The sequence below is a fragment of the Dromiciops gliroides genome, chromosome 2 (assembly GCF_019393635.1).
Source record: "Dromiciops gliroides isolate mDroGli1 chromosome 2, mDroGli1.pri, whole genome shotgun sequence".
In the NCBI taxonomy this organism is placed as follows: domain Eukaryota; kingdom Metazoa; phylum Chordata; class Mammalia; order Microbiotheria; family Microbiotheriidae; genus Dromiciops; species Dromiciops gliroides.
Window position 1 is genome coordinate 508,005,941 of NC_057862.1, and position 27,697 is coordinate 508,033,637.

At 35.1% G+C, this 27,697-nt stretch overlaps 1 protein-coding gene across 1 annotated transcript in view; it reads right to left on the reverse strand.

Annotated features, from left to right (window-relative positions):
* Window positions 1–27,697, reverse strand: part of ERICH1 (glutamate rich 1) — a 93,617-nt gene that overhangs the window by 51,073 nt on the left and 14,847 nt on the right. Inside the window, exons 2-3 of the mRNA XM_043986845.1 lie at window positions 17,739–17,861; window positions 7,884–8,018 (exon numbers count right to left, since the gene is read on the reverse strand). Coding sequence (XP_043842780.1) covers window positions 7,884–8,018; window positions 17,739–17,861 — 258 coding nt within the window. The remainder of the gene's footprint in view (window positions 1–7,883; window positions 8,019–17,738; window positions 17,862–27,697) is intronic.

Sequence of the window (27,697 nt, forward strand, 5' to 3'; positions counted from 1 at the left end):
AATTTCCATTCTTACCACTATTACATGATATAGTTTTAGAAAAGCTAGTTGTAGTAGCATAAAAAACAACCCCCTCCTCCATTAAATCATTAGGCATTCTATATATCATCAACAAAACCCAGCAGGAATTGGAAAGAGAAACTCCATTCAAAACAACTATAGAATATATGAAATATTTAGGGGTCTACCTATCAACAAACATACAGAGGAACTAGAGGAATACAACCATAAACCAATCATTACAGACATAAAATCAGACCTAAATAATTGGAGAGAGATTAATAGCTCATGGATTGGCTATGCCATCAATAATAACAATTACTCTATTACCTAAATTAATTTACTTATTCACTGCTAAACCATTCAAACTGTGAAAGGATTACTTTAGATACCTAGAAAAATTAATAATAAAATTAATCTGGAGGAACATAAGGTTAAATAACTCAAAGAAAAACATATTTTTTACAAAAAGAGGGGGAGAAAAAAAGGGGACCAAGCACTATCAGATCTCAAACTATTATAAAAAGCAAATCTATATGATGCTGATTAAAAAACAGGAAAGTTAATCAATGAAACAGGTTAAAAACACAACCAGAAGCAGATGAACATAGTAACATAGTATTTAGTAAACTCTAACTACTGGTATAAAAACTCACTGTTAGATAAAGACCATGGGGTAAACTAGAAAACATTCTGTAATAAACTTGGATTCTACCAAGATGTCATATCACATACAAAAATAAGCTCCAAACAGATATATAACTTACATACAAAAGACTATATTCATATAGAAGTTAAAAGAGCAGGAAAAGGAGATGCCTTTCACAATTATGGAGAAGGGAGGAATTCTTGACCAAAAAAGGGATTGAGAAGATCATGAAGATAAAACAGGCAACTTTTTCCCATAAAACTGAAAATATTTTTCCATAAATAAAACTGATGCAGCTAAAATTTTTTAAATTGCAAACCGAAAGAATGGTCTATTCTGAAAACCATAGTCTACTGTGTTTCACTTTTTTGCTTCTTGAAAAACTTCTAGAGAGTATTATTATTTTCATAAAAGTATTTTATTATTTTCCAGCTACATGTAGAAATAGTTTTCAACATTTGTTTTTGTAAGATTTCTAGTTTCAAAATTTTCTCCCTCCATCCCCTCCCTCCCTCCTCCCCAAGACAGCAAGTAATCTGATATAGGTTATATATGTACAATCACATTAAACATATTTCTCCATTAGTCATGCTGTGAAAGAAGAATCAGAACAAAAGGGAAAAACCTCAAAAAAGAAAAACAAAAAAATAGTATGGTTCAATCTGCATCTAGATTCCATAGTTATTTTTTTCTGGATTTGGAGAGCATTTTCCATCATGAGTCCTTTGGAACTATCTTGGACCATTGTATTGCTGAGAAGAGTCAAGTCTATCAGAGTTGATCAACACACAATGTTGTTGATAATGTGTACAATGTTCTCTTGGTTCTGCTCATCTCACTCAGCATCAGTTCATGTAAGTCCTTCCAGGTTTCTAGAGAGTATTATTAAAGGTATGATATGTAAATATCAACTAAAGGAAGCAGTGATTACCAAGAGCCAACATGGTTTCATGAAGCAAAAGTTATATTAGACTAACTTCATTGTGTAAGTAGATGCTTCTGCATTTACCTTCTTTCTTTCTTTCTTTCTTTCTTTCTTTCTTTCTTTCTTTCTTTCTTTCTTTCTTTCTTTCTTTCTTTCTTTCTTTCTTTCTTTCTTTCTTTCTTTTTTTTGAGGGACAATGAGGGTTAAGTGACTTGCCCAGGGTCACACAGCTAGTGTCTAGTGTCTGAGGCCAGGTTTGAACTCAGGTCCTCCTGACTCCAGGGTTGGTGCTCTATCCACTGCACCACCTAGCTGCCCCTATCTTATTTCTTTTGTCCTCTTTGATTGCCTTTAGATAAAGTAGCTTGGAGAAGTGAAATTGGTGCCTAAAAATGAATTTAAGGGACAAGTCACTGCTATAGATTCTGATCCCTGTAAGATAATAAAAGATTTTCTTTCTCTTTTCTGAGATCAATAGGTAACCTAACAAAAAGGTAGGTAATAGAAAGTAGAACAGGTGAAATTAAAGCCAAGTGAGGAGCAGCCCAAGAGCAGATCAAGACCACCCAGTGATAGGTAGTGATTTCAATTTGACCCCACCACTGCTAAACTTTTTTTTTTTTAAGTGAGGCAATTGGGGTTAAGTGACTTGCCCAGGGTCACACAGCTAGTAAGTGTTATGTGTCTGAGGCCGGATTTGAACTCAGGTACTCCTGACTCCAGAGCCAGTGCTCTATCCACTGTGCCACCTAGCTACCCCCCCCCCCACTTGTAAACTTGATGCAATATTATTTTAAACTAATTTTCTAAATGAGCCATTTTCATTTCTGAGAACATACACATCTGAGTAAACAGATATATGATTAATATTTTTTCCAGCTGCACTGTTTCAAATGCCCTTAGATGTCCCATCTCATGAGACTTATACTGAAGTAGAATATTTAAGTAAATAGATAAGAAACAAATTAGAACAGTTGGAGATCAAAATTATAGTACAAAGAACAAAGATATTGACTTTCAAGCCTGAATTTGATGAATGATCACTTATCTAGAGGCCAACCACATAATTCTTAATATCTTTATTAAATGTAACACCTTATATGAGTTAAAACAGCCTGATTATCAAAGGAAACTATTTGTAAAGGGAAATGTGAGGCTCTTAAAAATGGATTAATAAAGAGCTAGGGGCCAGAGGTGGCCAAGCACAGAATAATGAAGTAAACACAAGAAATGAGGAAATCAAGCAAGCCTGGTATAGATAAGTAATATAGGAAAACAGCAGTTTTCCTGTCCAGAGTTAATGGCAAATAGGTCAGTAGTCAGAATCCACATATAAGGCCAGAGGTAAATATTAGGAACTGCTAGAGCTAACAGAGCCAAGTACTGAAATGAAAGTTATAATTCAGAGGTCAAAATTTTGAAACTAGAAATCTTACAAAAACAAATGTTGAAAACTATTTCTACATGTAGCTGGAAAATAATAAAATACTTTGTGAGAAAATAATTATTAATAATCAGTTTCTTGGGGGGACCCAGATCACTTTTAGTTGCTTTCTCTCCCTCAGTTCTTGAGGAACTTTAGTTAATCTCTTTGGGACCAGCCCAGGTGTAAATTGAGCTAAATTGAGCTGATAGAATTAAACAACACCTGGACTTCTCCTGCCTTGCTCTTCAGCTATGGTCTTTTGTAGACTTCTCCATTAGGTCAGAGGTAGAATTCATTTTAATTTGGACCGCCCCCAAGTCATGTCAACCAATGGAATTGAATGATCCTAACCAATGTGCTTTGATCAATGTATAATGACTCGCCTCTATCAAAAGAGGATAAAAGCCTTGACCACTCGAGGGTTGTCACTCTCGGCTCCATCACTGCTCACACTCTTGGCTTGCAATGTTGTCGCTTGGTGCATGCTCTCTTCCTCTTAGGCCTCGAGCCCATATGCTGGCTCTCTGAGAGACAGCATGGGTCCTCTGAGGTTTTTCTGCCTCTGTTAACTGCCACACAGTCAATTCTTTACTGGTAGATATGATATTAATAAGTAGTAGTAATTTTAGAAAGTACAGTATTAGCCACCAATAATTTAAAGAAACACAGAGTCAAATGCCAACAGAAGTAGTGGCAAGACCACCCTGATATCAAGGGGCAAGGTCTCCTTTCACTGTAATAATCTAATCACTTTTTTTTTCTCTTCAGAGGCTAGTTTGGCTCTTTCCTTCCAAATGCCATGCTGCATTTTTTAAAAACAGTTTCTCTCCATTCTGACCCACTGCAGAAAAGAAATAGAGTTTCACAAGTTCTTTCCTACTATTCTATCCCTGAAATAAACACAGCACCTTTTACAGTTTTTAGTGTTTTTACTGCTAGGAACCACAGATAAACTGAATGGAGTAAAAATAACAAGCATAGGGAAAGTTACAAAGCTTTAAAAACTCTTAAGAGAAAGTCCCACAATAAATTATTTTCAGTATTCAAAGGAATGAAAATGAAATAAATCTGTTCTCATTGAGATCCTTCTCAGTTTTCCATTAATTCACCTTTTATTTGGATGCCCTAAAACACTATATAAATATGAGCCATTCTTATCAATGAAAATGGGAGGGGGAGGAAAGTGGAGAGAAAAAAAAAAGAATGAATACCCAGGAAAACTGCCACTGTCATGATGTGGACTAATCAATCTGTCCTCTCAATCCCTCTAGACCATTTTATTTATGAGACTGATGTATAGATTCCATCATCAATTTTGCACAGAAATGCTTTGGTATAAGGGGCTGATTAATAGGGAGTAATGAGTTAAAAGGAGAAAATGACTCTCCACTGATTAGCTCCCAGCATCAGAACCCAGTCTATGTGAGTGCAGCATCAGGGTTGGGGAAGGGAGGGAGAAAAGAGGGTAGTCTATGAATTACATATCTTGTGGCCTCATCTATGATGTAAGGGGTTAGCTGCCAATCAACAGCAAGTTTCTTTTTTTTTTTTTTTAAGGAGGCAATTGGGGGGTTAAGTGACTTGCCCAGGGTCACACAGCTAGTAAGTGTTAAGTGTCTGAGGCCAGATTTGAACTCAGGTACTCCTCACTCCAGGGCTGATACTCTATCCACTGCGCCACCTAGCTGCCCCAAATTATTTATTTATTTATTTTTGGCAGGGCAATGAGGGTTAAGTGACTTGCCCAGGGTCACACAGCTAGTGTCAAATGTCTGAGGTCAGATTTGAACTCAGGTCCTCCTGAATCCAGAGCTGGTGCTTTATCCACTCTGCCACCTAGCTGCCCCAAAAGCAAATTTCTTATCCCTTTTTTGGAGTCCATATATCTCTGGAGTCTCATCCACTTTTCATTTTGTTTTATTTTTTTGGAATATCTAGATTATATACCCTATCTTAGTATGCATTTGGACAGCTTGCCTAGGGACCTTATGGACTTCAATTCTATTGTAGGGGGTTTATCTTAAGACCAGGTGATTCAGGGTACTCTCTCCCTTTTCATAGAGGAAGCTATATTGGTTGACTTTCACCTGGAGGTGAGAGGCTGATTTCTCATGGAATACAAGCTTCAAATTCTTGTTGGAAGAGCCCCATAAGCTTTGGGAGCTCATCTGGAACTAGACTTCCTCTCTGAAGAGGGAAGTTTTTTTCTTCCTTTTATCTAATTTTGCTATTATTAATTGATTGTTTGACTTTGACTAATTATTTTCCCAGCACCAGTGTGGGTATAAGACTACAAAAACTATGTTACAAAAAGTTTCAGACATGGCGAACAGAGCAGCTCAAGATCTTCTGTAGTTTTTGTTTGTATTTTCTATTGAGTCTTTCTTTCAAACTACTACAAAGAATTAGTGGAGGGAGGAAGAAGATCTTTTATCACTTTCCATTTCTCCTGGAATTGGTTATCTTGTGCAAAGAACATGGGAGTTGCATGCAGATTCACTAGGCCTGAGAGAAGAGATTCTGATGACAATGGGTTTTCCCAGATCAAGAGATGGTGCAGCCAGCCAGAGTATTGGGGCACATCCTACAGAAGCACATAGTAGAAATATACATATGCATGGCAACAGGGCCTGAGAGGGGAGTCCCAGACCTTATGGTCTGCCCTCTGGATAACTCCAAGCAATTTTTAAAGCACTGGCAACCAGCCTTCTAGAGGAGATTTTCTCAATGTCATCTTCCTGAAAAAGGAAGAAGACTGCAAACTGAGTGTCTAAAGCCACATCTTGGGAATGGGGGTGCACTAGTGCTTAGCACACTGTCTGGTACATAATTGGCCCTTAATAAAAACTTATTGATTGACTACCTGGCAATGGCAAGAGAAATGGACCTTGGCACACTGCCTCCCCACCAGCTCCTACTCCTCACTCTGAGGAACTTAGAGCAAGTATAGTGAAAGGGGGACTATTTCTTCAGTAGTCCCCAAAATATATTCATCTTTTGCAGGCAGGAAAAATAATAAGGTGATACAAGTCTTGGAGGGGGGTGTCTGGTGAAAGAAGTTCTCATAAGGCATGTCAAAGGGTTGGCCCAGTTGAGTCCACTTCGAGGGGAAAGCTGACTGGGGTTATGTGCTCTTTTGAATCTTTTTTGTGTTCTAGATTTTGTCTTGGGTAAAATAAAGGCCGGCACTGCATTACAATCCTGCTCATCTGTTTTGAAGCTAGAATATCAGATTTGGGATAATCACAGATAAAAGCCAGATGTAAAGTATATTTAGACATGTTCCAGGAGTAATTCCAGATTGGGGCAACAAACCAAAGAAACAAACCAATCCTAATGGGACAGGCCCCAGGATTTAACATGCTCTGTGTGATACCGGAGTATGGTAGGTCCTTAAACCATGGATTACATAAAATAAAAATGAAAATAATAACAAAAAGCATATACTTATACCCAACATATTAATTATAATAAATATATTTATAATCTAGAAAACAATCACATGTTGTGATATGGAATGTGTAGTAATGAATAACTACCATTTAGACAGTGCTTAAAGGTTTATAAATCACTATACAAATATTATTATCTTCATTTTACAGATAAGGGAACTAAGGAAGACAAATTAAGTAATTTGCCCATAGTCACATGGCTAGTAAGTGTCTCAGGCAAGATTTGAACTCAGATCTTCCTGACCCCAGCTCCAGAGCTCTATACATTAAGCCACCTACCTGAAAATGGTACAAATGGTGGGTCTCTTATTATATTGTGGACTCAAGTAAGATTCATTTTATTATCTTGGAGGAAAATTCAAACTGTCTCATCTCAAATACCTTTCCATTTTATATAGGAAGAATGCTCTGAATAATTCTCTGACACAATTATATTAGTACAACCTATATGGCTGTTGTTGAAATGACAATTTTTTTTTCCCCCTTCAATTCAACAAGTATTTATATTAAAAGACTGATCATTAAGGGACTGACCAACTGTTTGTAACATAGGCAAAACTATCTGGAAGAGAGGTATAGATTGGATTATAAATTTTCAAGTAATATCAAGGGTCAAGAACAAGGACTAGAGACCAGATGAAACCTTGATATTTACATATACATGCTGTAGTAAGAGGAAAATCAATTTTATAGTTTCCTTCTATTAAGTATCTTTTAAAAAAGAGACAAGGCAATAAATCTAAGGAAATTTATTATGAAAGGGAATGTTTAACTGGTTTAATTTCAGATTATCATTCACATGAAACTAATATTCACAAATATATGTAAAGAAAACCATTACTAGACTGCATAAAGAAACATATATTCTTGGGGCAGCTAGGTGGCGCAGTGGATAGAGCACCGGCCGTGGAGTCAGGAGTACCTGAGTTCAAATCCGGCCTCAGACACTTAACACTTACTAGCTGTGTGACCCTGGGCAAGTCACTTAACCCCAATTGCCTCACTAAAAAAAAAAAAAAAAAAAAGAAAAAAAAAGAAACATATATTCTTACTGACATGAGATAAATTATAACGTCTCTTTTGTGAATTAGGAAAAATAAGTAAAAGTATATATATCTTTATATACGTACTTTGAAATATTTCAATTAGATGCTAAAAATATAAGGCTATTTCTTTGTAATTTTCACAGCCAGTCCTGCCTTCATAAAGATAATGGTACTGTACCAAGATTAATAAGGCATTAATTAATCATTGTTCTCTTCCAAATCGGCTGGATTTGCCTATTCTAAACACATTTTCTTAAAAATTGGCCAAATGTTTTCATTGTAGCATAAAGGAGGGCTTAATTTTGAGTATTTTGTAAAACAAATAAAAATAATTAAGCTTTAAAATTGTATTTGTTCTCAATAACCAACTCTTAAAACTCTTTACCTTCTGTGTCATCAGTGCTACCAGATTTTTCTGATTTTCTATTATCGGTGAATTCTGGAGAACATGGAGCATATCCATCAGGAGGTGGGCTTACTGTGTATATTTTTTTCCTGGGTTGGATCTTATTTTCATCATCTATAAGAGAGACAGATAATTATTTTTACTTTGTATTATACATTTAATTAGTTGCTTATTTTTTTCTGACAGTTATTATGGGGTGAATTATATTGTCAGCACTAAGAGTATTTTTATAATTAAAGTCACTGAAGGCATTGATTTGACAATTAACAAAGTATTATAATTAAGGAATTTCACAATCCAAACATCTTGCTATAAGATCAAGTTATCATTTATATATCCAGAAAAGAATGGTATATAACTACTAAATATCTATCTTGCCTAATACAAATAAAAAATTACAAATAAAATTGTAACAATATATGACATTATCACATGCCATCCAACAATGAATTCCAATACATACCCACATGAATATTTTAGAAAAGCAATGGCATATAAATACATATGCATTATATATGTATATTTATATATTTGCCTCTATAGATCTATTTATTTACTGAGGCAATATTAATATAACATTTCCTATTCCTCAATTAAAGTACTACTGTCATACTTCATGTATATGCAGCTCTATGATCATGAAAAGAGTATATATTTAATATGTATATCTTACTTGTGGCTCCCAGAAGCAGTGGCCACACCTCAGTAAAACTGTCTCAGCAGATGGGTTGAACCAGGTTGAGGGTAACTAACAGGCCTCAAACCCTTTGATGAGTTAGAGGGCTGTCTACCCCAAGCATGTAAAGACTTCCCAGGTGGAATGGGTGGATGGGAGCAATTTGTTTCAATGGCCATGAAGGTGGCTGAAGAAGACATTGGAACACTTAGAGCTTGGTCAGACATTGAAGATGCCAAAGTCACCCAGTGCAGTCCAGGCCATTACCAATCATCTTGACTTTTGTCTTACCACTGTACTTTGATGACTCTGGAAGACAGAGTGAGGCTGATGACTTTGTGCAATTCTGTCTCATTTAAATCCCATTCCTGTGCAAGTCAAGACATCATCTATAACCCCAAATCATGATGTCATTTGTCCTCTTCAAAAACAAAGGGTGAACAACAATATATTTAGAACATAAGCTCTGGGCAAGTTCTACTAAGCTAAGAAGTCTTCTGGTAAGGATACGGTGATGAAATATATTTTGTGATGAAATAAATGCATGTCCCCAGAAGCACTGGTTTCTACTCTAGAGAATATCATCCCCATTCCAGGATAAACTGATCACCTGAAATTTCATCATCATGCTGAGTGACTCTGTTTTTGCTATTCAACACTCTCAAATTAAGAGCGACATAGTTGTAGGATTAAATATATTTCTGTGTTCTAATTTGTTATAAAATGGTAAACTATATGATATATATAACTGTTTTGGTTAACAAATACTGTCACATATGCCTAAGAAATCAGGTTGAATTGGGTTATTGGTTGAATTTGGGTTATTTGGTATTTTGTACTCCCTAGAAATGGACTTAAAATATTACTTAGCATTGCTTCACACAATAACTTTTTAAAATTTACTTTAATAATCACAAATAAACAAACATTACTTTATACAATGACTTATAAGTACTACTCAGTTCTGAGGAGCTGAATACTTCCTATATTTACAAGAAAAATCTGCTTCCATGAAGCCAACAGAAAACTCAGTTATACCTGATACTGCTTTTAGATAGAAAAACAAAACAGAATAAAAATATTTTTATAGGTACTTAGACACATACACACTCATGCATGCACGCATGCAAACACACACACACACACACACACACACACACACACACACTCCCCACATCCCATTTAAATATCCAAAGAAGATTCATATAAGGATATTCTTTTAAAATGATGAGGTTCCCAAGAAATCTGTGAAGAGTGGGGATAGCAACATATTAAATACGGTTGTTCAGTTTCTCACTTTTGTACAGGAAAAGTTTCTTTCTGATATGTTTTAATCAGTTGTTGTTGTTGGTACTGTTTTTAACTTTTCAAGGATTCCAAAGCAGTGACTAGCAGGAAAGTAAGGTGTTTTTGTTATCTCAAACACAACATATCCAAGCCAGAACTCATCATTCCTCCCTCCTCCAATCCTCCCCTATTCCCAAGTGTCAAAGGCACAGTTATTTTCCAAGTCACCCTGATTCACAAACCTGAGATTATCCTATGCTATTCATTCACACTCAACAAACATAACTCAAATGTTATCATCTTGTCAATTCTACCTTCACAACATCTCTTCTATATAACCCCTACTCTCCACTTACATAGCTATCACCCTGGCAATGACACAGGCCCTCACTGATTTACAGCTGGACTCCTTCAATAGCCTGCTTGTTGGTCTCCCTGACTTACATTGCTCCCTACTTCAATTCATCTTCCATTTAGCTGACAAAGAAGTTTTCCTAAAGCACAGGTCCAACCATGTCATATCATTTCTCCTAAACCTCACTTCCACCATAAACTCTATTGGTTCCCTGTTACCTCCAGAATCAAATACAAAATGCTCTTTGACATTCAGAGCCCTTTACAACTTGGCCCCTTCCAACCTTTCAAATCTTATATTTTACACCCCTACATGTAAGGACACCCTTCTAAGTTGTGATGTTTAAAATCTAAATTGTGGTCGCCTTAAATTAGAAGCTTTAGCACCAGTCCTTGGGCATTAAACATTTATTAAAGCATACAAATATTCCCATGGAGTTCAGAAAGTTAAGAAAAAAGCCTATTTAGCCTAGAGTTCCAGCCTGGTCTGATTCTTCCTCAAGTCCTCTGCCACAAGCCTGCTTCAATCGCGAACTCTCTCCGGCAAACTGATCGTGGAAGCTTTTTATAGGTCTGGAACAGAGCTTCAAGCTGATTGGTTGGTGTCATCCAAATCCATTGGTTCTGAAGGTGTTCTCAAGGTGTGATTACAATCCAGTTAACTTGAAGTAGGCTAATCAGCAGTTAATCACTCTCACTTGATTCAATCAGTCTAGATTAATCTCCAGGTGGGTCTTTGAGTATCTGCTAAATCTCATTATTTCATCACAAAGTCCACTCCTTTCCATTGGCTGTCTCCCATTACTGAAATTATCTTCTTCCTCACTTCTTTCTGGCTTCCCTGACCTTCAAGAAGAATCAGCTCAAATCTCACTTTGTACAAGAGGCCTTTACCAGTGTATATTCCTCTCTTTCCTCTCCCCAACTAATTCCTTCCCTCAGAAATTACTTTCTTTTTATACTGCATTGTCCCAATTGAAATTAAACTGAAGCACAGAGCTCTAAGCATAATCAATTTATTAGCGAAGTGTGAATTTGCCAATAAATAGGGTTTCGGGGGCAGCTAGGTGGCACTGTGGATAGAGCACCGGCCCTGGAGTCAGGAGTACCTGAGTTCAAATCTGGCCTCAGACACTTAACACTTACTAGCTGTGTGACCCTGGGCAAGTCACTTAACCCCCATTGCCTCACTAAAAAAAAAAAAAAAGAATTAAAAAAAAAATAGGGTTTCGGCCTCCTTAGCAAGTTAAAACCTCAAATGGGAGCTGACAAAAGGAGGAACATCCAAAAACGAGAAGTCAGAATGATAGATGGGGAAAACAATATAACTGGTCACAAAGTCTGAAGCATCATAGTTGTGAGGAACAATATGATTGGCTGGAAATGGGAAATGTGGGACTAGGACTAACTTTTTGTTAGTAAATTCTGATTGATTCAGTCTACCTGCAAGGTGGGTTAGTGGTACAGAGATAACAGACCAGACTTCCTCAAATTGAAGTGATTAACAGAAAAAAAAAATGAACTTCTAAATTTAGCCCAGAGACAATGAAACATGATTTAAGCAGTTGTACACAATGTCAGTGGTTGGTACAGTACAGAATCAATTACAAATTGGAATCAACTTGATTTTCTCAGTTTATAGCTTTTACATACATAGCTATTTGCATGTTGTCTCTAGCAAAAGAATATGAGCTCCCTGAGGGTAAGGACTGTGTTTCTGCCCTTTTTTTTGTATCCCCAGAAGTATGCACAAGGCCTAACACATAGTAGGCAATTAATGAGTGACTATTAAGTGACTGGCGCACCATCTCTGCTCCCAGATTTACTTTGAGATCTTTGAGCCTTTATACTTGGTTTAAGGGGCAGAGGCAGAACTCAAAGTGGGGAAGAGAATCTGATTCATCCCATACCTCTTTATGGCTTTGTCTAGATTCTGAGAAATTATGCCCTACACAGGTGGTCAAGAGCTTATATAAGGAACAAAGAGAAGAAAGTTTGTTTATGGCCTCAATTTTAAATTTAACTTCTAATTTTATTGGGTTAGATTCCAAACTTTAAAAGCATGCTTATAGATACAAAGAACAGATTAATGTTAACTTAGGGCTTTTTGCTCAGTACTTCATATATTGGAATGTCTTGAATCTATGAGAAGGGTGGGCAAGTAATTTCCTAGGAATAGAACAGATCCTAAACCAACATTTTCTCACTCGATTATACTTTTTGGGTATTAAAAATCTGTTAAATATTTGTTAAAACATGAAAGTATAAGCATTATTTAATGTTGACATTAACAATATCAAAATCAGATAATAGGTTTAAGAGGGATTTCAATTTTAAAAATAAAATTTTTTCTTCATTTACTCTTAAACAATTATAAATCACTACCTAACAATCCTTACTAGAGTAAAATTAATGTACCTTCAATCTTCTAATGGTCAAAAGCTTATTTCTAGGATGTAGACTTCATATATACATAAGGACTTCAGAGCAATTTACTGTCAAAAGCCCTTGCAGACAGTTTTCCCCTATCTCCACCTTTGATCTTTTTTTTATTAAAATGGCAAATGGTTTATTCATTCTGCTTTGCTTGTTAAAGAAAGGTTATTATAGGGTTTTCCTTTTCTCATCAATTCTAATGTCCTGCTGAGTTTCCCTTATCCCTTACCTCACAGTAAAACAAAATGAAAACAGAAAAGGAACATAATACTACTGGTTTGAGTAAAAACCCTATAATTTTCTGTTTCCACATCAATAGTTTTCATGGCCAGCTAGCTAGAAAGTTTCATGAAATATTTAGCTCCACTTCCTATCAAATATTTAGGTGCTAGTCCCTTTACTAATTAATTTGTACTGACTGGTCTTTTAGGAACCATCACTCACAGGATCAAATACTTAAGGTCTTTGAGAAAGATAACTTTCCTTAAAAGTCTGGGATTTAGAAAACCAAGCTAAAAAGGCATACATAACTTTTAAAGTTTCTAAAGAGAACATGGAGATATTAAGAAGGCACCATGGCAAAATGGATAAAATGTAAAACTAAAGCCCTGGAAGATCTGGGCTTGAATTTCTCTTAAGATACTTATAATTTAAGTGACCAGACAAGTTATTTAACACCTCTGGTCTCATATTCTTCAGATGAAAATAAGAATAATAACAGTAGCTACCTCATTGAGTAGAAAGGAGTGTAACTAATGAGATGATGTACATAAAATACTTTAGCAACATTAAGGAGCTTTATAAATGAGTTAATATCATCATCATCATCATCTTGTTATTCTTTTCAACTTAGTTCAGGGGAGTTCAGATATAAATGGTCCTGAGACAAGTTACTATCCTTCTAATTATTCTTTTATATTTAATGCTCTGTGAACTGCTGTGCAGGTGGATAAAATTACCTCTTTCTGTAACTGAATAAATGTATTGGATATAATGTCATCTTTAGTAGAATCATTGAAAGAATCTTTGAAACAGCTCCAGAAGCAGAGAGGATGACAGGGATGATGGCATTCATTTCTTCCACTAGGTCTTTATATTTTAAAAGCTTTTCATTTCACATAGTAAGGAGATTATGAGTATTTGGCATGGTTGTTGTAAAAACGTTGTTCTTAAATTTTACAAATCAGTGTTATTTACAGGTGATTGAGACAAATTTTTTTTTCTGTTATAATGTTCCATTTCCATTACAATTTATTTGTTAAATTCTCAAGAATATTTCGAAGTCTGTATTTGTAGTATGGGGAATTTTCATTTGTTATTTTAGGAAAGAAAGTAAAGCAATTATTATAGAATTATTATTGATAAATGAATACAGAGATATGTATATAACAGAAAATATCTAAATAGTTTCTTGATATTTTCCTTTATAGAAAAAATTCAAGAACACATACCAAAGCCTAGAATAAGCTTCTAGATACACATACACATATGTGTTAATATAATATAATATATATAAATACACTATAATATATAAACATAAATATATATATATACAAATATATAATACTAAATAAGAAACGTGGTTTAATGTTGAAAGAAAAGAAATAGAAAATTAATAAACTGGTTGATTGTTTCAATTAAACTCTTAATCCATAATAACTTAATTCAAATTAAAAAATCCTTATTTCTGGGGCAGCTAGGTGGCACAGTAGATAGAGTGCCTAGTCTGAAGTCAGGAAGATTTCTCTTCCTGAGTTCAAATCTGGCCTCAGACACTTACTGGCTATATGACCCTAGGCAAGTTACTTAACTCTGTTTGCCTCAGTTTCCTCATCTATAAAATGACCTGGAGGAAGAAATGACAAACCACCCCACTATCTTTGCCAAGAAAACCCCAAATGAGTCACAAAGACGTGACTGAAATGACCAAACAACAACAAATCTTTATTAATTCTTCACTTCCCACCCAGCTATACTCCTCTGGACACCTCCATCATGTAGGAATCTCGTCATCCTGGAAGATCACTTCAGTCCTGGAACTCATACCTTATCAGTACCCTCTGCTCCAAGAATGCTCCTAATGATTGGAGGTATCCATAGGGTACTTTACATCTTTTTTGTGTGTTGTCTTCCCCATTATAATTGAAGCTCCTTGAGGATATGGGATGATTGCCTTTTGTCTTTCTTTGTATCCCCAGTGCCTAGAATAGTGTCTGGCACACAGTAGGTGTTTAATAAATGTTTATTGACTAGACTGAGGCCCTTTCCATATTATGAAACAAATTTCCATTTATTCATATTCGAGGCTAAGAACTATTTACTTTAAACTGTAAATAATAGGGAATCATTCAAGGTAAAAATTCTACTTAATCAAGATTTGTATTTACCAGTAGAATAACAAAAATAGTTTATCATGGGGAAAATTGGAAAGTGCTTGTGAAAATAATCAGTATTACATAATCAATGATAGTTACTGACACTACAACACTTAACTAAGGAAGGGGAGAGGGAGAGGGAGAAAGAGAGGAGACAGAGAAAGAGAGAAAGATGGAAGGAGAGAGAAAGAGAAGAGAGAGAAAATCAGAGAAATATGCAGGGGAGGGCAAGTTAATAAATTCTTTTTTTAACCTTTTTTCTTTTTCTGAAACTTCCTAACTGATTTTTTAAAAAACGAACTAATGTTAGGTACTTACATTCTTTGTTGTTGTGTTTTTTTAAAATGGGTTTTTATCTTTCCTCCTCCTCTCTCAAAGAAGCATCTTTAATAACAAAGAATTTTTAAAAAAGAGGACCATTACTTCTTGAGATAAGGTGGTATCTTGAGAGGGAGGTGTCTACTTATATCTCTTCTGTGGAGAGAAACTTGATCTTTATTATAAATCTTTTTTTAAATAGTAAAATTGTCCATGCTTCTCTGTATTCATCACATTCATCATTTCTTATGGCACAATAATATTTAGTTAATTCATTATAGCACAACTTGTTTAACCATTCTCCAATCAAGGGGTATTTACTTTGTTTCCAATTCTTTGTCACCAAAGAAGGTGTTGCTATAAAAAATATGACTTTTTTCTTATCAGTCAATCCCTCCTTGAAGGATATCTCTGGGAAGTAATTCCTTGAGTGGATTTCTGGGTCAATGGATATGAACATTTTAATTACTTTGTTTGAATAATTCCAAATTATTTTCCAAAATGGTTGTACCATTTTACAGTTCTACCAACAGTATAATAATGTGCCTATCTTCCCACAACTCCTCGAACACTGACTAATCCTATCTCTTGTCATCTTTAGAAATTTCCTGGGGTGGCTAGGTGGCACAGTGGATAAAGCACCAGCCCTGGATTCAGGAGTACCTGAGTTCAAATCCGGCCTCAGACACTTGACACTTACTAGCTGTGTGACCCTGGGCAAGTCACTTAACCCCCATTGCCCCGCAAAAAAAAAAAAAGAAGAAAAGAAATTTCCTGGTTGTGAGGTGAAGAGCCAGGGTTGTTGATTTTTCTTTTTCTTTTGTTAATGATTTAAATCATTCTTTCACATTATTGTTAATAGTTTGCATTTTTTCTGAGTACTATTTGTTCCCATCCTTTTAGATGAACCTATTAGGAAATGTCTTCAAGATACGTAGAAATCTGTTAGTTTTCTACATATCTTGTATATCAAATTTTCATCTCAGAAATCTGATATAAAGACTTTGAACAATTCCTTTCTTGTCCTTATTGCATTGTTTTTGTTTATGCAGAACATTTCAGTTTCATGTAATGAAAGTTATGTTGCTTCAAATTATATATGATATGCTTCTCTTATAATTTATATATATATATATAAATTATATATGATATGCTTCTCTTATAATTTTTTGTAGTATGATTTTTAATGTCAAGGTCACATATCCATTTGGAACTTAATGTAGAATATGGCATAAAGTGTTGGTCCAAGCTTAATTTCAGCCAAACTACTGTCAAGTTTTTGAGTTAATTGAACACTGGGTTATTGAGTTCCATTGTTTTTGATTCTCCTTTGTCTAATCTATTCCAATGTAGTTTCTTTTGGCTCATATTTGTACTTAACTTCTCTGGGACTCAGTTTCTTCCTCATGTAGAATGAGTGGGGTTGGATTAGATCACCTCTTTCAGCTCTAATTTTATGTTAATATCATCTTATATTGCTCTTAAGGAGTTGGATGCATATCACTTGGTTGGTGAAGACAATCTCTGACCTCAAGAAGTTTAAATTCTAATGGGGGAAAACACATAAAAAGGGAGTTGAGGGGGCAGCGAGGTGGCGCAGTGGATAAAGCACTGGCCCTGGATTCAGGAGGACCTGAGTTCATATCTGGCCTCAGACACTTGACACTTACTAACTGTGTGACCCTGGGCAAGTCACTTAACCCTCACTGCCCCACAAAAAAAAAAAAAAAGAGTTGAAAAGTAGAAGATGGGGGTAGGATAATTTTGTCCAACATACATATATAATGATGGGCTAACTCAAAGGGGCTGTTCATCTGCACATTTTAGTCTAGAGAATAGAATTTTTTTTATCACCTTGGTTTTTTTCTACATGCAGTTATGCTGAACTCTTTTGGGAAACTCCATAGAATTCTGTAGTTTGATGTAATCAAGACAATATTATGTGCAAATAGGATCCTAGAACCTAGAGAAATTCAACATCTATAGGAATTCCTCTTTGACTGAAATTATCAATATAAAATGTTACATGTACTTTTAAATGAACAAAGAAATTTCATGGTGGATTTCAAATGGAAGTTAAAAGGGTAAGAAAAAAAAAAACCACAGCAGAATGGGTAAGTCATTTTCACATGTAAAACCTTCTAAAGCAAATGAAGTGACCAGGAAAAACAGTTTAGATTTTATTGATGTAGATTTTTACATATTCTGTCCTTAAAATACCTCACCACTTTAAAGTTATTTTCTCATAAAGTCAAATCACTTCAGTTAATAAAAATAAGCATAAATTGAGTACAAATCAGGAAAAAATCAAATAGATGGCTGTTAATAATTAAGTGGTAAAAGGAAAAAAAATGTGAAGACAAAACACCTGTCTGCATATAACATTACCTGCTGAAAGCTGAACTTTCCTCGGTTCTAGTTCTGGTTTTGAGGGAGAAGTCTCTTTTGTAGATTGAAGTTGTTGATTTGGAACAGAAGGATAGAGTCTCTTCAGCACTTTTTCAATGAATACTGGAAAGGACAATCAATTTTGAAAATGAAATTAGTTTTGTCCTAAGTATATATTCTTTTAAAAAATGTAATAAACATTTTTATTTAGAGTTTTGAGTTCCAATTTTTATCCCTCATTCCTTCCCCCTTCCCTGAGGCAGTAAGCAATCAGATATAGGTTATACATGTGTGATTATCTAAAACATTACTATATTAGTCATTTTGTATGAGAAAACTTGAATAAAAGAAAAAAATGAAAGAAAGTGAAAAATAGTATGCTTCAGTCTGTGTTCCATCAATATCAGTTCTTTCTTTGGAAATAGTATGTTTTGGATTATTGTACTGGTGAGAATAGTTAAGTCTTTCACAATTCTTCGTCATATAACGTTATTGTCTCTGTGTACAATGTTCTCCTGGTTCTGCTCACTTCACCATATATCAGGTCATACAAATCTTTCCAGGTCTTTCTGAAATCATCTTGCTTGTCATTTCTTATAGCACAATAAGATTCCATCACCATCATATACCACAGCTTGTTTAGCCATTCCCCAATTGATGGGCATTCCTTTAATTTCCAATTCTTAGCCACCACAAAAAAAGCTGCTTATATATTCTTTTTAAAATAATAATATATATATTCTAAAGAATTAATTGCAGATGAAATAGTTCCATATTTCCATATGCAGGTTTCTTCCTGGCCTTTTTTCATCCTAATATTTAATCAACTTCCTTCCCTTACTGTTCCTACTTCTTAATGATTCTTTTAACTGAAATGTAGCCCAGCCAATTATTAACTTAGAATTTTTTTTGAGTTTATGGATTTGGTATTAATTTAGTGCTAACTAAATGCTGCTTCTGGAAAGCATATGTCTGAGTACTAGCTCATAAAGACAAGAGGATTTCAAGATTATGTCAAAGACTAGTGCTTTTTCTTTTCTTTCTTTTTTTTTTTAGTGAGGCATTTGGGGTTAAGTGACTTGCCCAAGGTCACAAAGCTAGTAAGTGTTAAGTGTCTGAGGCTGGATTTGAACTCAGGTACTCCTGACTCTAGGGTTGGTGCTCTATATCCATTGCGCCACCTAAATGCCCTGACTAGTGCTTTTTCTAGCTCTCATGACTTCAAAGACAAATATGCATATACACTTTTACTCACAGGGCAGGAGAAAATAAAAATCCAGGATGGTAAGGGCAGTACACCTGGTTCCCAGTAATACTAGCCAAGTTTGCCCTCAGACATCTTCCTAATATAATATAAACTAATTTAATAAAACTGTAATTAAGAGAGAAGCCTAGTTTAGATAAAAAGTCTTAACAAATATGTTAAGATTTAAAAAAAACTTTGTTTTTGTTTACTTTCTCAACTAGATAGAAGAAAATACTGTCAAAATGAACAGATCTTTCCATTTTGATTTAAGTGTGATTAATGGTCAAGTACTGATTTTAAAAGACTTTTTGCAAGTTTAAAGAATTTATAAAATTATATTAAAGAATTAAAAGCAGTCCTGCCCCAGATAAACTTAAAATCTGGTTAGAAATAGAGGATATATACATACACAAACACTGTAAGCCCACATAAAAAGCAACATCAGAATAAATGATTACTTGGCAATTGCACTAACTAGAACTTACTAGTGCTTTTATTAAATACATGAACTCAATTCAATTCAATAAACATTTATTAAGAACCTGCTATGTGCCAGGCACTGTGTTGTGTTGGGGATACAAATAAGAAATTCTCTGCAGAAGAATGAAGGAATCCAGGTATTTCATGCTTGAGATGGCAGTCTTTGGTAAAACAGTATCTCAGTAAAACCTTGAATCCAACATCTCTTTGTCAGGAGGTAGGTCCTCTGGAGACATGGATGGTTATTGGATTAATCATAATTCTTCAAAGTTATTTTTCCTTACAATGTTGCTGATCTTGAAGTGATACGAACAGAACCAGGAGAACAATTTATTCATCAGTTCATACTATCAAGGATTATCAGAAATAGTTTCTTTCATAATTTCTAATGGCGAAATAATATTCCATTACATTCATATGCACCAATTTATTCAGCCATGAACAACTGTGAAAATGCAAAACAGTCTGTACCAACATGGTCTGTAGCAACAATATATTAAAAGCGCAAATGAAGATATTTCTTCATGAAAGTAGAATTAAGGTTCAAAATTAGAACCCCTACTAACAACTTTACAGGACCCAGTCAGATACTGCCCCATGGCCCACCACACGCACGCACACACACACACACACGTACCATACACCATCTCCCCCCCCACACACACACAAAAAGTGACAGGATTTTTCAGAATATATGTACATAACTGCAACGTTCAAACTAGAGCTTAGCATTTTATGACAAACTTTGACTATGCTTAACTATTTTTATTATCCAAAAGACTTAATTCCCTTCAGACACCACTACTACCATTAGTACATTACATTAGTAAGCTATTATGTATATGGTTATTTCAATGTTAAGTGAATTTATTATATAGTATTCCTTTGAAAATTCAGCTAATTGGTAATATACATATTCTACTTAATTAACTTGATTAACTAAAACAACCTATTATCCAACAATGGACAATAAATTAAACTATATGAACAAGTATAATTAAAACTAAATACATAAAGGCCAAAGGGACATTTAATAAGGAAAAAAGGACATGTATTTTTAAAGAATATTTTTGGTTTGGAGGAAGGAAATATAAAACAGAAGGAAAAGGAAGACTGAGAACATTTTGGGGGGGGGCAATGGGGGTTAAGTGACTTGCCCAGGGTCACACAGCTAGTAAGTGTCAAGTGTCTGAGGCCAGATTTGAACCCAGGTACTCCTGAATCCAGGGCTGGTGCTTTATCCACTGCGCTACCTAGTTGCCCCCTGAGAACATTTTTAAATAGGCAAGTTGAAAAGGCATGATGTTCCTTATTATGTTTTCCCCAAAATGCTGAGTATCTTCTTCAGTCTCCTATCTCTCTCCTTTTTTCTCTTTAGGTACTAGTAAAGAATATTTCCTTCAGGATTCCTTAGGTTTCAATCAAGGATTTTGAGAACAGATGCTAAAACAACTATTTTGGTTAAATCAATGGATGAACCTTTACAGGAAGCTTGGAGTTGACTTTCAGGGAGTTTCTTCATTTATGAGTTCCTTATCCTAATCTTTAAATACTGCAACAACATAGTTTTCAAATATTTCTATGTAAATACCATTGCCCTACACCATTAAATTCTGTTAGTAATTATTTTTTAAACCCATAAACTTTTCAACACAGTAAATTTGAAAACTAAGGATTTATTTTTTGATAAAAAAGAATGGCTTGGGGCAGCTAGATGGCGCAGTGGTTAAAGCGCTGGCCCTGGATTCAGGAGTACCTGAGTTCAAATCCAGCCTCAGACACTTAACACTTACTAGCTGTGTGACCCTGGGCAAGTCACTTAACCCCCATTGCCCCGCAAAAAAAAAAAAAAAGAAAAAAAAAAAGAATGGCTAGTAAATGTAGAAAGTTCCATAAGACCTTTTTTCTTTGAAAGTTATCAACTTGAAATTAGATGGGGGCAGCTAGGTGGCACAGTGGATAGAGCACTGGCCTTGCACTCAGGAGGACCTGAGTTCAAATTCAGCTCAGACACTTAACACTTACTAGCTGTGTGACCCTGGGCAAGTCACTTAACCCCAATTGCCTCACCAAAAAAAAAAAAAAAAGATTACTGTAAAATTAGATGCAATTCTACTGAGATATATCAGAACAGTAAATAGGTAGAATGCATCATGAAATTATATGAAACATCAATTTAAAAGTTTTCCATAATGACTAACAGACTTGTGGAGTTTCATATATTTTCCAGCAAGTCTAGTCAAGATCTGTTTATAATTTTTAAATCATGTTGACATACATCAGTTAACTGACTTATCCATAAAGTCCTATTTATTCTACAAATCTTTTCTGAATTTTTGATGACTAAATATCAATATTTTTAAAATACCTGTCAATATAGTAATATTAATGTTATAATGATAATAGCTCAATAATGGTATTTTATTATAATTTTTGTGATACTGGAAAGTTTTTCCAAAGTTCAAATGCAAATCCTTGGATCCGACAACCCAAAATTATGGAACTGTCTCTATACTTATACTATATTCTATTACGTGATTATGTACTATAAAAAAGTGAAGAAATTATATTTAAACGGTAAATCAATTTCTTGTCATGCTGCACAATTCCTAATACCCTAAAAAATAGAGAGATCATAAAAAAGGCAAAAAGATTCTCACATGAATCTACCTAGTGTATATGAATAATATTCAAAAATAAGAATGTTTTTTATTAGACAAATTTAATTTAAACAAATCAGCTTAAATCATGACATAATCACTAATCCAAGAAAATTTTTTCCTACAAATCACATGCTTCACAATTTAGAGACTGATATTTCTCATATGTGAAAAGTACAGACTATGAAAATTTTAAAGCAGAAATTTAAGTTGATGCATTTCTAGATTAATTTCATGGCTATCTTTATGTAGATATTTGTGAAATCACTTGGAAGTGAACCCTTTTTAAATCAAGAGGTTAATTATGGAAATTTCTGACACCCCATATTAAGAAAATAACCACTCAAACCAGCAAATATTTAAATAGCTTAACTCATCTAAAACAACTTCACAAACCCTATATATTTTCTCCAACAATATGTAAAGTGATTTTCAACGTACACATACATATACGTCGACCAGCTTTGGGAAGAAGTATTTCTGAATTTTTAAGTTATTCAAATAAATTTGAAACATTTTTATGAACCAAAATTAACCTATTTTATCAGGTCTAAAAGAGAAATAAGTTAGGTTCATTACCACTAGTATCCATAATAGTTATCAGAGACTCGCCTTTTAGAACAGCTCCAAAACCAGAAGCAGACTATAAAAATTTGGGGGCAAGAAGGAAGCAGGCCCTGAGAAGAAAACAAACAGCTAAGAGTCAAGGACCTCAACATTATAACTGCCACATTGTGTGGGTAGTTAATTCGTTGACCAGAAAGAAAGAACAAGAGAAATAACTGACCTTTATGTATCTCTTTAAATTAAAAAAAAAATCCCTTACAATCATTATCTCATTTAAGTTTCAAAACAACCCTATGACTAAGGTACAAGTATTATTATTCCCATTTTACATGTGAAAACCCATGGCCAGTTTTCACAATCTATCAGCTGCTATGAGGTAATATTTGAACCCAGGTCTTCCTTACTCCACTACAACATGAAGCAACTCATAAAAAGGAACCACATGACTTTGAGAGGCCTGTTATTTACGTGAAACACAGGAAAATCAACAGGAGAAAAGACACAACAAAAAATAAAGTGAAAATCAGTGGGAGGAGGACAGCAGTGATTACTCATCTTTATATCATCAGAGCTATTAGTATATTGGACATTCATGATAAATATTTGTTGAGTGAATAAATGAAACAGTGGCAATAGCAGATATTAAGAGGCAAGCAACAGATGCTCTAACAGCCAAGGAGGAAGTCAACAACACAAAGGAAAGACAAAATAACTCGGCAGTCTGAGGAAGCAAACAACTATTGCCATAAAAGGTACCTATACTCATGTGGTAGATGTTGGGGCACACATTGTCACTACATTTCAGAATTCCTTGAAGGGAGACAGCAGCTCTGCACATGTTGGCGGTGGGGCAGAAGGCCTTCATCATAAATGAGCTACTTCTGCTTTTGTCAAGCCCAATAAGCATTCATTGAGACTGTTATGTGACAGACACTGTGCTAAGTACTGCTTATGCAAAGAAAGACAAAAGACCGTCCCTACTTTTGAGCTCACAGTCTAATGGGGGAGATGATATGCAAACAACTACGTACAAACATGCTCTATATAGGATAAATAGGAAATAATAAAGGGAAGGTACTAGAATTAATGGGGATCAGGAGATGGGCTAAGGAGAGAAAGCATTCCATATAGAAGGGAAATCCAATGAAAATGTCCAGAGCTAAGAAATGATGTATCTTGTTCAAGGCCAATGTCATTGGAGTGAAGAATGTGTGTGTGTGTGCGTGGTGGTGGAGATAAGGGAAGTATAAGATCTAAAACTGGAAAAGTGTGTGTGTATGTGTATGTGGTAGATTTTGAAGGCTTTAAATGTCAGAGTATGTTGTATTTGATCCTTGAAGTGAGAGGGAGCCACTAGAGTCTACTGCAGTGGTGGTGGTGGTGGGGTGTGAAGTGACATGGTTGGACTTAAGCTTTAGGAAAATCATTTTGGTGGCTGAGTGGACTGGAGTAGGGAGAGATTTGTGGCAGCCAGACTCACTGGCAGGCTATTGCAATAGTCCAGATGTGAGGTGAACAGGGTTTGCTCGACAGTGGTGGCAGTGTCAGAGGAGAGAAGGGGATGTATCCCGAAGGTGAAATTGACAGGTCTTGGTAACAGATTAGATATGGGGGTGGGGGTGAGAAAGTAAGGAGCTGAAGATGCCACCTATGTTGCAAGCCTTGGGATTGGGGGGATGGTGGTGTTCTCAACATTAATGAGGAGGTTAGAAAAGGGAGAAGCTTTTTTGGGGGAAAAGACAGTTCAGTTTTTGGCATGATGAGTTTAAGATGTCTACAGGACATTCAGTTCAAGATGTCTAGTATGAAATTGGAGATGTGAGACTAGAGGTCAGCAGACAGGTAAAAGCTGGATAAATAGATTTGAAAATCCATGGGAGCTGATGAAGTCATCAAGTGAAATAGGACATAGAGAGAACCCAGGATAGAAGCCTGTGGGACACATAGGATTAATGAGTGTAACCTAGTTGAAGATTCAGCAAATGAATAAATACTGATTAAGAAGCAGTCAGATAAATGGGAGAACTAAGAGAGTAGTGTCACAAAAACCTAGAGAGAAGACAATATCAGTAATAAGAGGGTGACTGACAGTGTCAAGAGCTGCAGAGAAGTCAAGGAGGATGAGGCAGATAAATACTGCACAGTATAATATGATAATTTACAATATAATATTCATAAGGAATGATCTTGAGTTTCTAATAAAAGGTTACATTATGTTTATTATATTCTGCTTAAAGAAGCAATGGAAATAGAGTCTATTTTGGAAAAGTTTCTCTCTGAAAATAGTTAAAAGTAAAGTTCTGCTGCTTTTAGGATTAAACCTACAGCTACTTGAATAAACCTAAACTTATAAAGCCCAACTAATTCCCAGAAGATGTCAGGTAGCTGAGGTTTTGCTCAAGCTAAACTTAAAAAAAACCAAAAAACCTTTCTTGCCTTTTCCCACACACATTTCCCATGTAGGTTCTTAATTTAAAACAAATTAGTCCAAAGGAATTAAGTTTTCCATGATTATAAAAGTATATGGGTCATCATGAGAAGCAGCTAGAGGAAAGTAGAAAGTAAATGGTTCTGGAATCAAAGAACTTGAGTTCAAATCCTGCCACTGATGCTTATTAGCTGTATGACATTATACAAGTCATATAACCTCTCTGGGGATCAGTTTACTCCTTTAGTAAAAATGAATAGGGGCAGCTAGGTGCTGCAGTGGATAAAGTGCTGGCCCTGGAGTTGGGAGTACCTGAGTTCAAATCCGGCCTCAGACACTTAACACACACTTACTAGCTGTGTGACCCTGGGCAAGTCACTTAACCCCAATTGCCTCACTAAAAAAAAAATATATATGAATAGACTGGACTAGATGGCTTCTGATGTCCCTTTGAGTTCTATATCTATGATCCTATGAAGAATTTATGTTTTACAGCTCCTGGTGCTTAAATGAACTCCAATTGGTTTACTGCTATGACATTTAAGAAACCTAAATGGAAAACATCTTCTGTTCCTTTAGCTTTCCCTTGGAAATTTTCAATAATTGGTATTATGGTAAGAGCACTATTGGATATTCAAGTCTATGGATATTTAGTCCATACTTAAATTTAGATCCAATATCCATGCATATTTGTTGTTATTCAGTTATTTCATTTGTGACCCCATTTGGGGTTTTCTCTTTTTTTCCCCATTTGGGTTTTTTTTTTTCCATTTGGGGTTTTCTTGACAAAGATACTGGAGCAATTTTCCATTTCCTTCTCCAGGTCATTTTACAGATGACAAAACAGGCAAATAGGGTTAAGTGACATGGTCACATAATTAGTGAGTGTCTGAAGTCAAATTTGAACTCAGGTCTTCCCAATTCCTGCTCAGGTGCTCGATCCACTACATCACCTAGCTGCCCGTGGATATTTAGTCTATGCCTAAATTACTGGATATCTTAATCTGATCTACTAATAGTCCAGGACTAAATTTGGTATCACATATTGAAATGAACTTGAGATAGTAAAAGATAAGCCATGACAGATTATATGTTATTTATAAAGTTCTTCTAAAGAGATTGCACTAATATATTATCACATATAGTAATTATGTCTATTCTAGGATATTTGAAATCTAATAACTTAGTATCTTTACATATATATGTTGTTAGTAAAGCAACATATTAGTAACAAAAAACCTCCTAATACTTAAAAATTTTCCTTCAATAAATTTTAGGTAAAGATGGATCACTGTTGTAATTGAAAAAAATATTCAAAAGATAGTATATTACAAACCATAGTCTTTTGGACAGAAGGCTGGACCTGGAGTCAGGAATATTTGGGTTTGAATTTTGTTTTAAACACCTACTGGGCAAGTAACTTAATCTCTATTAGCCTCAGTTTCCTCATTTGCAAAATGGGGATAACACCATGTGCCTCACAGGATTATTGTGAGGATAAAATGAAATAATATATGTAAAATACTTTGAAAACGTTTTCTTCAATCAACAGGTCTTATTGTAGTGGCATTTCATTTAGGCAAAAGCTTTTCAACTTTACAAAATTAAATGTCTATTTTACCTCTATATTTGTATAGTTAAGAAATCTTCTCATGGCTATAGATGTGAGAATTACTTACTTGCATTTTCCTCCATTTTTTTTATGCAGTGAGTTTTCAATTAGTAAATGAAAAAGATTTATTAAGTGTCTACTATGTGCCAGGTTCTATGCAAGGTATACTAGTAATAAAAAGACAAAAGTTCCTGCCCTTAAGGGAAATATATTCTACGAGGAAGACAAAATGTAAACATAGAAGCATATGCAAACTATATACAAAATGAATACAAGAAAACTTTGGGAGGGAGGGCACTAGTAGCTGAATAAACAAACGTGGGAGTTTAAATTTTATCATGGAATTAATGCAAGCCACTAGAGTTAAGTAAGGTTGTAGTCATTGTAGGGGGAAAGGAGATAGCATAATTATACCTCCACTTTAAAAAAATCACTTTGACAGCTCTATGGAGAATGGATTGGAGACTTGAAGCAGGGGGACCAACTATGAGGCTATTAAGTTATAGGCCAGGTGAGACAAGATGAGGGCCTTCATTAAGGTGTTAGCCCTGTGAGTGAAAAGGAGTCTTACGCAAAAAAAAAAAATATTGTGAAAATAGGAAACTGGAAAATTAAAAGGTTGTCAGATTTAGAAATTAAGAAAATACTGGTAACTTTGGAGAGGGTGGTGGTACTTGAATTATGACATCAGAAACCAGACTTCAAATGGCTGAGGAAAAAAAAGGAAGTAGAGGTAAGGATCATGGATAGTGTTTTCAAGAAATTTGGTTGAGGAAGGGAAGAGAAATATTTGATAATAAGTGATACAGATGGTAGGATACAATGAACATTTTTTTAAGGTTGGCACAAACTTTATAATGGTTGTAGGCACCAGAGAAGGAACTAGTATAGGGATTATAGGGAGTGAATGAGAGAGAGAGAGAGAGACAGACAGACAGACAGACAGTCAACAAAGGAGCTTGGCCT